Source organism: Thunnus thynnus, chromosome 16 (assembly GCF_963924715.1).
Source record: "Thunnus thynnus chromosome 16, fThuThy2.1, whole genome shotgun sequence".
Taxonomy (NCBI): Eukaryota; Metazoa; Chordata; class Actinopteri; order Scombriformes; family Scombridae; genus Thunnus; species Thunnus thynnus.
Window position 1 is genome coordinate 8,839,983 of NC_089532.1, and position 12,766 is coordinate 8,852,748.

The window sequence follows — 12,766 nt, forward strand, 5'->3', positions numbered from 1 at the left end:
TCAGTTTAGGGGTCCTTGACGTGAAAAAGTTTGAGAATCACTGCTTTAATCTAGTAAAAAGTAAGCATCATACTGTAAAAATACTCCATTACAAGTAAAACTACTCAATTTATAATGTAACTTGACTAAATGTATGTAAATGGCATCATAATGACTCTTAAAGTGTAAATTCTCTGGTTCCAGCTTCTTAAATGTGAATATATTCTGGTTTCTTTGGTCCTCTATGACAGTAAACTGAATATCTTTGAGTTGAAGACTGTTGGTTGGTTAAGTGCTTTATATACTGTTGGACAGTTTAATCTTTAACAACATATTTTGTAATCTGATTGTACATTTTAGATGTAAAAGTTTTCATATGTAATGTAACTAGTAACTGTAACTGTCGGATAAATGTAGTGGAGCAGAAGTAGGAAGTAGCATAAAATGGAAATACTCAAGTAGTACCCCGAGTTTGTACTCATATACAGTATTTGAGTTGCGTTCCACCACTGGCTTTCAATCATACATCATGTGACCACATGACCAGTTGCCATTGAACTGTAGATGAGTTCAAATTAAGATTTTTTCTGACGATTTTAAGGACTTTTCGTCCACTTTGGCTCAAATGCTGAAATTCAAAGTTCGTTCTTGACCTCATATCGAAACAGTTTTTTGAAGGTACATGTGATTGAGAACAATGTCTTAAGGTTTTCACCGCATGGACTAGAAGCAGACCTGATCCAAAACCACTGGCCCCCATCAGACTTAATTATAATAACATGGAAAGCAGCTACAAAACAGCTGCTTGAAGGGGTTGTTTTTATCAGATTTGGTGGCTTTATCCAGCTGAACCAGCGCTTCCTGAGTGGTCACTTCAGTATTTTGGACATTTTTCTGGATGTTTTCGACAGTTGCTCCCTGCTCCTCTGTGAGCACAGCCACATCCAGAAACAGTTCCTGGATCCCCTCGATTCTCTTCTCCAGCTCCCGCAGCTCTTTGTGACGGCTCTCGATCTGTAACAACGCAGAGTGGGCTGTTTTGCCTTCTAGCTGGTCGCTGAACACATTCCACTCCCCACTCTCCATCATCTCCCTCAGCCCCTCCTCACTGACCTCCCGGCCCACCACCTCCATCTGCCTCTGGATCTGCCGTTTACAAGCCTCCCTGTGGCTCATCTCTGTGTCATTGTAGCTGATCATCGCCTCTCGCAGAGCATTGCTGAGACATTGGTATTGTGTTAGAGCAATACGTGCTGTTGGGTCACTGCTGCCACGCTGAGCCTCCATTTCTCCACTGAGAGCATTCATCTTGTGCAGCCGCTGCAGCACAGACTCTCCTCTGCGTTTAACATCTGCCCCGATTGCATTGGCGTCCCGCTTTGTTGCACTGAGGTGTGAGGTCTTGTTCAAAGTCTGGTAGTTCACATCCTTCAGCTCGCTGATGTCATTTTGGATCTGCTGGATCTCCAGACGTATCTGCTGGGCCTCCTGCAGAACACCATCCAGGTCCGGGTCAGGATGTGATTCTGCTGCTGCTGCTGCTGCTGCTCCTGCTGCTGCTTCATGCTCTGACAGGTTGTCCAGCTCCACTGTGCTGAAGCCCTCACAGTCAGTCTGCTCCTCGTGGAGGTGCCTCAGCCTGTCTTTCATGTCTGAAAGGAGGATGACACAAAAAAATGCAAGATTGATAAAGCCGAGGGGCCACAAGATGATTAATGGGACAAGGAAGAATGAAAACATATTTCTGCTCCACATTTTCTTCGCTAATTTTTGCTTATTTCTTGTAAAATACTGATATTTTCGAGTCTCTAAGAAATGAAACAATCTGAGAAGCTAAGAGGGGAAATCCCTTTAGATGGAAAACAAGTAAAATAACTTGCAAAGAAAGTGCTGTAGAGGGACTTTAGAATGACGTTTCAGCAAATGTGTGCCTTCTTCAGAGCTTAGAGAAAGATAACATCATAACATCATATTTATAGCATCCTGGGGCACCCAGATGTATGAGATCATGTACATGAAGTAAAAACACCATTGAATCATAGCAATCCATACAAAAGGAGGCCCCATTCAGTATCATTATTCTGTAGCATTCATCTGCAGCGGTATGCCTGCAACAAAGTTATCTGCAGTATAAATCAATCAGTCAGCTAAACATGAACCTTTTCAGCTGAGCTATGAGACTGTATAAAACAAGTGCAAAAAAGTTGTCTTTGGTGGAATATATAACCTGTGACAAAAGTTCACAAGTGGACTGCATCATTTTAAGGGGTCACCCAAGAAAGTTGTGAACCACTAAGACACATAAAGTTATTTGTTTTTTTGTTGTTTTTTTAAACCAGAGGTAGTAACTTGCTCTTTGTGATGAACTGATTGACCCTCATTATTGGTGACAAGTAAAAAAACAACCTTTACAGACTACTTCAGCAACACTTCCTTGCAAGAAACAGACGCTGGATCTTATAATTCCTATAATGCAACTTAATAGTGTCTTTTATTAGACCTTCCTTGCATGTTAATGCCCTCTTCTTTCAAACATCATGCCTCCAGCCTTCTGTCAAATATTAGAATTCTCAAGCCAAACTCAAGAAAATCATAAGACACCATCAGGCTCATTTTCTTCGACTAGAAAGCTCCTGCAGAGTCATAGAAGACTTTATACAGTTGTAACATGATGAGTAAACTGATCTTAATCTGTAAAAACCAGAGAAGGCACACTTCAGTCCTGAAACTGCACTCACGAAGGCTCAGCCAAAACATCTGTGCATTTTCGTCCCCTGTGCTGAAGAAACTGATCAATCCTATCAAAACAGAATCCTGTGTGCAAACTCTCCCCTTTTTTTTGTAAACACTGAAACAGAATCAACAAAGAGGAAGAAGGTAAAAAGGCAAACCAGACAAAGAATGATCAGTTGCAAGAAACAAACTCATAGGTGTTCTTGTGTTAAAAGTTTCCTGAGCAGTGACTGAAAATGTCTGACAGGCCTGAGCTCAGTCAGGCACAAAACATCAATCTTACTGAAAGCATGACAATTTAAAAGTTTTGCAATCAATATGTGTAGCAGCCATGTGAGAGCATTTTCTCTCCTCTTCCTCTTCAGTATCAAGTATATCTTAGATGAATGCGCTTGAACCGCCAGGACATTTAATCTCTCCCAGCGCTTAACAAACAAGTTTTTAAGCAGTAAAGTATAGTATAAAAAGTATTTCAGCATGTAATCCGGTGTTAAGTAAGTGGTGATATTTAGGATTTAGGTGTTTTAAGACAGTGAATCAGCAATCCTGCACAGTCTGACAAACAGCAGGCATGAACCAGCGTTTTGTTTTTTGTGAGTTGATTTTTACTGCAGATAAATATAACGTTTTTAATTATTTTTAACACACTTTTCCACGAGAGTGAGTGTAAAGAAGGCCTGATTTGAAGTTTTTTCATCTGTACTCTATTTTCAGTTCAGATGGTCTAAAATCTGACTTAAATTGCTGCCACAGTCAAACCTAATACGTATGCAAGTATGTAAGACTGCACTGACAGAATTATTATACCTTACTTTTATGGCTGTTAGTTATCTGTAGAGGGTTTGCAGATGCGTCTTCCTCACAAGCTGATCATGGAAATGGTAGTTCAGTCCAACGAGCAGCGTCGAATAATTTTGTGAGAATGTTTACCATGATCACTGACTTTTTTTTAAAGAGGAAAGGATTTTCAGAAACAAAACTTTCTGCATTCCTTTTTTGTCACATGGAGGCACAGGGTGACGTTTCAGGAAGGTGAGGCCAATCCTCCTGAGGATTCACCATGAAGATGACAACTGATGTTTCTTTATGTACTGTACATTTTTCTATATCCTCGGGTCATCTGCTACTCAAGTACACTTTAAGTTTTTTCTGATTTCCAAGTTATTTTTCATGTGTAACAGCACAGCAAGTGATGTGAAAAGAGACTGATGTTAAGCTGAGGCCTCGAAAGAGAGAAAAAAAAGCAAATATGTAAGATAATATCAAAAACAGAAGTTACCAGACACACTGACAGTGGACACTGAAAGCATGCGAAAAATAAAGAGGAAGTATTTCAGATATGTTATCTTTCAAAGGGGTGGGACTAAAGTGTTCATCTATGATAACAGATGAACATGATGAAGTCTTACAGAGTGTTGAGCCTGAATTCAGTTTGCTTTGCCACTTTTACAAAAAAATCTTTCACAACCGCTGCTTTCAGTTTCATGAAATGTAATCTGACCAATGACTCGTTCTCACATTGCATGCAGCAAAACCACCAGTTGTCAGGTGATAATCATTCATGTCGCCAGAAAAAGAAGCTGAAGTATATTTGAACAAGGAAAACGGATGGTTCAGTTGATGTGTAGGAAGCTGTGTAATAGTCATTTGCACAGCAAACAGCGGTGTGTGTATGTGATTACGAGTAGTTTCCATCAAGCCTCCATGAGTTTGAGTCACACTAGCTTCATTTCTCAAAGGGGATTTTTTAAGTTTGAGTATCACTTTGCTGTAGATGCACACTTCCCCAGAAGTGTGTAAGTGACACATGATACTGACAACATCTGAGTTTAGAGTATCCCCCAATAAACCACAATGCAAGCAGTAATTAAGCGTAAAAGTCTAGTCTCTCTGTTTAATTGTCTTGCTCCTTGTGTCAGTCACTTGGTCAGTTTTAACCTTGGAATACAGATATGTATTTGTTGTCCACTTTATGATATGAAAAGACATGATAATGATAGCACTGAACTCTGAAGTAGATATTCATGTCCACTTCAGAAAGAAATCTAAATATCTAAACACCATGTGATCCATTGAACCATCACAACTGGGTGGCAAGAAAATGTTAAATCACTAAATAAGAGGTTAGTTTTATGATTCTTTGTCTCAAATTCTTATCTGATATTTTTAACTGGTCAGTAAACACTGGAGTATTCATTTTGTCCAGCAGATGTCAGTGTGACAACAGTGTATTCATCAGTCCCATAACATGCAGAAACATTCCTCTAAGGTTGACGATCATCTCAACAACTGTATTCTATGCTTTACTTCATCTAAATGATAATTCAGGAGGAAATGTACTCCCTGTATTAATTTTGGCTGTATTTATACAATATTTAGGCCTACTGGTGTTAGTTTAATGACAAAGCAAGACAACTCTGACATTAACTCGGTCATTAACAAGATAGATTTTCCAAACTATTTGTATGTTAAAAAAACACAATGATGTCCAGAAATTATGTTCTTGGTAGAGAAAGTGAAAGAGCAGTGCATTTCCCTCACTTCATACCACCACTGAGGCCCTTCACCCCCAAACTGCTGCTCAGTGATCTGCAGATTATACTGTGGTTGACCTGGGCGTCTTCCGGGCGTGAAGGTGTGTAACTGTGTGAGTGTGAACAGGACGTTCCTGCAAAAGAGTCTGCATCTAAATTATACTTCTCTGGTTAATAATAATAATAATAATAATAATAATAGCGTACAACATGTTAGAAGCACACTTACTACTTAGCAGGAAAAACCCAGATAAATCACTTTTATTTTGCTCTATAAACATGTTTTCATTTGTTTGTCAGTTTGCATTTCTGGATATAATAAAATAATTGCAAACTTTCATCAAAGCATTCATTTTATTGATTTCCAGCACCAAACTCAGCCTGAAAAACATCACAAATTAGAAGTTCTAGTTCAAATCTTGTTATCTCTTCAGTCAGTTGGTTCTAATTTGAGCAGCATGTTTTTTATTGATACACTGTGTTGCCTCAGTTTTAGATGTATACTGTTCACCAGTCAGGAACCAAGCATGTGATCAGGTGAAATCTAACTTGGCCTTGGCCTTGTACGCACTCCTCAATGCTCCTCAGTGGCTCAAAACTACCAGACTGAGGTACAGAAATACCAGAAAACAGTTCACAAATGGAACACGGATTTATTCTTAATTCAGGGCTGCAAATCTGCTAAACCGGAGGACAAAGGTCTATTTTGTACACGTTAACTTGAGAGCAGCCCACATTATTTGTCACATATTTGTGACTATGTTTGAATAAAATAGCATATTATAGCACCTTGTGTGAGTTTTTTAGCCATCCTAATACTTTGATCCAGATTGTAATAACTCAACAACTAGGAGATGGTTGCTATGGCATTTTTTTTTTACAGATACTGCTCTCAGAGGCTGAATCCTAATGACTTTTGGGATTCCCTTATGTTACCTCTAATGCAACCAGCATGTTGACCCCGGCTTTTAGTGAAATTTCTTTACAACTATTGGATGGTTTGCAATGAAATTTGGCGCTGACATCCATGGTGCACAGAGGATGTCACTATGGTAATCCTGCCTTTTTCACTAGCGCCATCATGAGGTTGACATTTATGGTTTCAAGTGAAATCTCTCAACAACTATTGGATGGAAAACAATGACATTTATGTCCCACCGATTATTAACTGTAAGGTCTTTGATGATGCTTTAGTTTTTAATCTGATGCCATCATCAAGTCAAAATTACAATTTGTCCAATACTTTCGTTTATGACCAAATATCTGCAAAACTAATGACATTCCCATCAGCCCTCTACTTTGGGTTTAGTGCTAATTAGTGAAAGTTAATATACTAACACATTAAACTAAGATGGTAAATATTGTAAACAATAAGCCTGCTTAACATCAGCATGTTACCCACCACTGTGCCTTAGTTCAGCCTCACAGTCTACAGTCTGTTTTAAGAAAATCTTATTACTCATAACTGTTGCAAAACAATAGGTCAGAAGACCAACATTTCCTCTGTAGATCATCTACTTCCCCTCTTTCAGTATGTCTTGAAACATTACTGACAATATTGTTGGACAAATAAGTTATTATTTTTTTACATAAGTTTATACATCTGTCTCACTGATGTTACGGATGCTGCTTAGGAACATTAATTAGATATTTAAATAGGCTAACTGTCATTTCTAGTTTTAATGTGATTATTTCTGTAACCCAGCATGTTTATTCTACAGTTATTTGTCCCTTTTTGTGTATTTTGCTCTTCAGTAGCAAGTTAAAACAATGTGCTGTATTAAAAACTCTCATGTACCTTTTCTTTTGCTCTAATGATGCAACACAGTTTTAAATTTCAATAGCAACACATACTGTAGAGTAGCAAGAACACCTTGAACCTAAAACTACAATATTAACATTTTATTTATCTCATCCAGATTTTAGTGCAGAGTATGAAATGTTGACTTGGGAAAGAAAAAAACAACAACATCTGTACACATGTATTTGATATCCTGAAATAGAGAGAAATGGATACACATGTGGGCAAACTCGCTGAGACCCCCTGTGTTTTCAAACTTTATTTATTTATATAGCACAAGTCAGATCAAATGCAACTCAAATTGCGGAACATAAAGAGTTAAAAAGAACAATACAAAAAAATACTTAAATGAACAAAGTATAATATAAAACTAATAATAAAATAAGAGATAAGAAATAACAGTAAAAGTGCAAGTTGAAATAAACACACACGAGATAAAAGCCAGGATAAAAAGGTGTGTTGTAGATTTCTTTTAAAGATATCCACACTCTCTGCCCCCCTCAGGTCCTCCAGCAGGCCGTTCCACAGGCTAGGGCCAAAATGGCCAAAAGCGGCCTCGCTGTGGGTCTTAGACCGGACCCTTGGAACAACAAAGAGATAACTAACAAAGGACCTGAGGGTACATATCTTAAAACCATGTCAGACAAGTAGTCGGGAGCGAGACCATTTAGTTATTTGTAGACCAATAAAAGAATCTTAAAATCAATTCTAAAACTAACAGGTAGCCAGTGCGGCGATTTTAAAACAGGTGTAATGTGTCCTCTCCTTCTGGTCCTGGTCAGCACACAAGCAGCTGAATTTTGTACAACTTGAAGTTGATCTATGGCTTTTTTGGTAGACCAGAGAGGAGAGCATTACAATAGTCCAGCCTACTAGCCATAAAAGCACTCATCTCTCAGTATTGGCCTGGGAGAAAAACAGACACTCTCTGACAATATTTTTTATGAGATAAAAAGCAGATTTCGTCACATTACGGATGTGGGCATTGAAAATTAAATTAGAATCTATGATGACACCTACGTTTTTAGCCTGGTGTCTGGGACTGAGTGCCAGCGACTTCAATTTCTCTGTGCCTCTGCTCTGTACCTCTGTTTTATCCTAGTTGAGCTGAAGGAAGTTCTGAGCCATCCAAGCATTAATGTCTAAAATACACTTGTGGAGGGCATCAATAGGGCTTGTGTCATCAGGAGATACAGCAATATAGAGTTGAGTATCATCGGCGTAACTGTGAAAATTGTTGCCATGTCTCCTGTTGACACTGGACCTAGGATCGGAACTTTTGGTATGCCACAGTTGTTGACATATTTTTTTAAAGGAGTGTTCGTCGAGGGCAACAAAAAATTCTCTACCTGTGAGGTAAGATTAAAAACAGAGCCAGAAATGCCGACACATTTATGTAGTATGTCTGAGAATATTGTGGATGACTGTATCGAATGCTGCACTCAGGTCAAGGAGAACAAGGATGGAGACTTTTTTTTGCTTCTAAGTTAATTCTTAGTTTGCTCACAACCTGTACCAAGGCTGTTTCTGTGCTGTCATGGACCTGAAAACCTGACTGAAACATTTCAAAATTATAGTTTAAGGTAAGAAAATCATTTAGTCGCTTAAAAACTAATTTCTCTAAAATTTTCCCAAAAGAAAGAATATTAGAAATTAGTCTAAAATTGCTGAGGACAGATGTTTTTCTTCAGGAGGGTTTTCAACGTAGCAGTCTTAAGTGTGGTTGGAAAAACACCTGTCTGTAAAAAATAGTTAACAATAGCTGGGAGCTCATCTGATAAACAGTTAAAAATTGTCTTATTACATTATATTGCCTCAGGCCTCGGGAGTTAGGTTGCTGTAATCGGTGGAGAAAACATCAGCTGTTTTCAGTTACCCAAAGTAGTGACTCTAATTAATTCAACTGATTAGCTTCGTACCGAGGTTCACATAACAGCACCAGTGTCTGTGAACATCTGATCAGATTAACATGAATGTCTGTCATGGGTTTGGAGAGGTCTCTCTGCTTGGCGATTTCCCAAGGTCTCACTTTGTTCAACTATGGTGACACATCACTCTTGTTTGAAGTAAACCTGTCCTCAGATTCAAATGACGAGGACTCTGTAGAAGAGTTTCTACTGGACTGTTGCTTTAATAAAATGTGGTTTTGTTACAGAGATTATTTAAGTACATCCAAGTAAAAAGTCATATAAAAAAATCCTAAAAACTCACTATATTGTCTAGAATGAAGATATTTCTTCTCTAAAATGAGACAAATTATTTTACTGAAAACGAGATCCGATCTAATGAACTTGAAGACAAACAAATGGTGAAATATTAGGAAAATTATTAGCCACTGATCCATATTTGCTGAAAGTGATGTTGATAGTAAACTGAAGAAAACAGTGCCAAGAAAGGAATTGTGGGTCACGTTTCTTTTCACATAAAAAGTTTTGGGAATCACAGACCAATAGCATTAATTTCAATAGTTAGGGTTTTTGCTTTATTGCCAGTGGTGGAAGAACTCATTTACTTTAATAAAAATATCAATACCACAATGTAAAAATACATCATTACAAGTAAAAGTCCTGCATCCTACTTAAGTACAGAAGTATTATCCATTTACTAAAGTAAAAGTACTCGTTTTTCATAAAATTGGGCTTTGACTGATATATTAAATAAATTTAACAAATCACAATTTTTAAATACTGCATGAGTCAATGCATAAGCAGCATTTTAGTCATGTAGCTGCTCGAGATGGAGCTAGCTTGAACTGCTTTACTAGGGTCACACGATAAATCTGAGGGGGTTTGGGATGATAGATTTGGTAAGAGAGAAAGAAAAACAGTTCTGCTACATTATGAATGTAGATTAATTTTTCAGAACTTTTCTTTAATCTTTGCAATTTTGTGAAACATTGGAGAGTTTTACCTCTTTGAGCCTCAAGCAGTTATTTATTTGATACCATGTGAGAGGAAACAACACAACTCATCTGAAACATGACAAAGGGACACAAATACACACAGATTGTTTTGGCCACAAACAAAATAGTTTGATAACCACACTAATTTAATATTTAACAATGCAGTGTAATTTATAGGCTTAACGTTATGTTATGAAATGTAACTAAAGCTGTCAATTACATGTAGTAAAGTAAAAAGTACAATATTACCCTCTGATATGTAGTGGAGTAGAAGAGAAAAGCACTGGCATGGTTGCGGTCAGGATGGCACACTCACACTGGTATGGTTTCCCCCTGCTAGCACTGGTTTTAGCCTTCCTGTCAGTAATATTGACAACTGGAAAACAGGAAAACACAGCAGGGATCATATCATATCTGCAATTGATACAGAAATCTCGTCTATGCAACAAAATCATATTTGACAAAATGAACATTGGACACACGAGGACATACAGGCAAATTAAAGGGAAAACCTGAATCAATGATTGGAGAAACATCAAATTCAGATGCTTTCATGAAGAACAGAGAGGTGACTGAATGGTTTGATGAGAATGAAAACGATGTGAATCACATGCTTTGCCCTTCACAGTCACCGGATCTTAATCCAGTTGTACACCTAAGGAAGATTGTGGAGCAAAGTGTTGGACAGAGCTCTTCGCCATCATCATGAAAACACTAAATGAGGGCGTAGCTTTTGAAAAAATGGTGGTCATTCCCCAAATAGAGTTCAGAGACGTTCTTCTCAAGGCTTATGGTGGCCCAACACCTCCTCAGCCATGCTAGCGATGTGGCTCTAGGGATGGTGTGTTGGTCTGTCCGTCAGTCCAACACTTTGGTCCAGACTGCTGGACTGCTCAACAACCATTGGAAGGATTGCCATGAAAATGTACACAAACATTAATGGCCCCCAAAGAATGAAGCCTGCTGATTTTGGTGATCCCCTGACGTTTCCTCTAGTGCCAACATTTGTGGATTTAAAGTCCAGATGAAACAGCATTTCGAGGGTATCTAACCTCCGTATTGTAACATATTTCCGAATGAAACAGGATAGACAGGTGGGACATAACTTTGGGAGGAATTTGATTTGAACGTTGAAAAGTGGGCATGTCATAATGCATCTTAGCTCTGTGCTGCTAAAAGTTCAAGATTGATTGATGGGTGGATGTCATGATATTTGAAATTGGTTGGTTCAAGCCCACGTAACCACACGTCATATTTTGTTTTACAGGAAAAAAACATGATTTGATTTTGATATAAAAATACTATAAAAAACAGATTTTTTGTAAATTTTTTGGCATATATTGTTAAATAGGTGCACAATGTGACCAGGAATGTGATCTAAAATGGCTTAAAAGGCATTTTTCATTTCATCTCAACTTTACGTGAAATGTCTTGACAACTTTTGGATGGATAGCCATGAAATTTGCTACACACATTCATGTCCCCCTCTAAAATGTAATAATATTGGTGATCCCTTAAATGTGAACTTGTCTAATACTCAAATTAATGACCAAATACCTGCAAAACTAATGGCTTTGTTTGGTGCTAATTAGAAAATGTTAGAATGCTAACCTGGTAAACTAGGATAGTGAACATGGTAAACATTATATCTGCTCAGCATGTTAGCGTTGTCATTGTGAGCATGTTGGCATGTTGACATTTAGCTCAAAGCACTGCTGTGCCAAAGTAGAGCCTCACAGAGCCATTAGCATTGACTCTGAGTCCTGTTCCTTTAAATTGTCATCCATCTCTATCTAAGAATCTCTCTAAAATGTCTTAATTTGATTTGATACATTATACCAGTGACTCAATTCAATATATTTTTACGATACAATAAAGGAGTGCCTATAATGTGCCTTACACGTCCATATTTAATTTAATGATAAATATCATTCAACTTCATAAAAGCACATGAATAACATTTGAATCAATTCAGTTTCGCCTGACTCATTGAACAACCACACATGATGTCAAAAACAGGAGATATCATGTCAGCTCAACAATGGCAGCGTTTGTTTCTCAAAATGTCCCGACCAGAACAATTGAGAACATAAAGGGTAGATTAATAAAACAATAATATAAATGGTTTACCCCCCAATAATCAAGAGTTTGAATTTAGCTCAATTTTAATGAAAGGTCAAGCTTTTCCGGCAGCTTTGTCTACTTCTTATGAAAGTCTTGGGAACGTAGACAACCTAAGAGAAGAAGAAGAGTGAGACTGCTTTATGTGTTTGCTTGGGCTGCTCATGATATTCTGCCCACATGTCTCAGTTAAATCTCTAAATTACATTAAGTCTGTTTTGCTCCAGATTCGACCAGTCAGTTGATTTTCATTTTCAAGAAAACTTCTTGCTTTACTTTAAAAAAAAACCCAAACTTTTATAATTTCCATAAGCTTTCATACTGTTAAGATTTAATTTTATGACAATTACAGAAGCTCACTGGCTAATCGGCAAATATACCTTGAATACTATAAATTTATTAAGATAACAACGATTACAAGGTTGACACATCAATCATTTCAGTGTGACTTGCTGCAGGAGTACCATAAATTTATATATCAAGCATGTTATGTGTGAAATTTTAAACATTTTGCAGCTTTTTTTTTTGCTCTGGAATTAGATATCATACCTTCATTTCCACAATTATTCATACCACATATATCTGTGTACAATCTTGATTTTATATGTTTTTGACGAGAAAAAATAGCTTTTCTTTTTGGAAATATTAATAATAACCTCCTGATTCTTTATGTACAAATTGTAGTATCACTTTGTA

At 37.5% G+C, this 12,766-nt stretch overlaps 1 protein-coding gene across 1 annotated transcript; it reads right to left on the bottom strand.

The window, feature by feature from the left end:
* Nucleotides 1-356: 356 nt before the first annotated feature.
* LOC137199927 (syntaxin-11-like) lies at nucleotides 357-1,720 on the bottom strand. Its single transcript, XM_067614541.1, has one exon. It carries the CDS (start codon nucleotides 1,717-1,719, stop codon nucleotides 745-747), a length of 975 nt encoding a protein of 324 aa, XP_067470642.1. The 5' UTR covers nucleotide 1,720; the 3' UTR covers nucleotides 357-744.
* Between the last annotated feature and the right edge of the window lie 11,046 nt (nucleotides 1,721-12,766).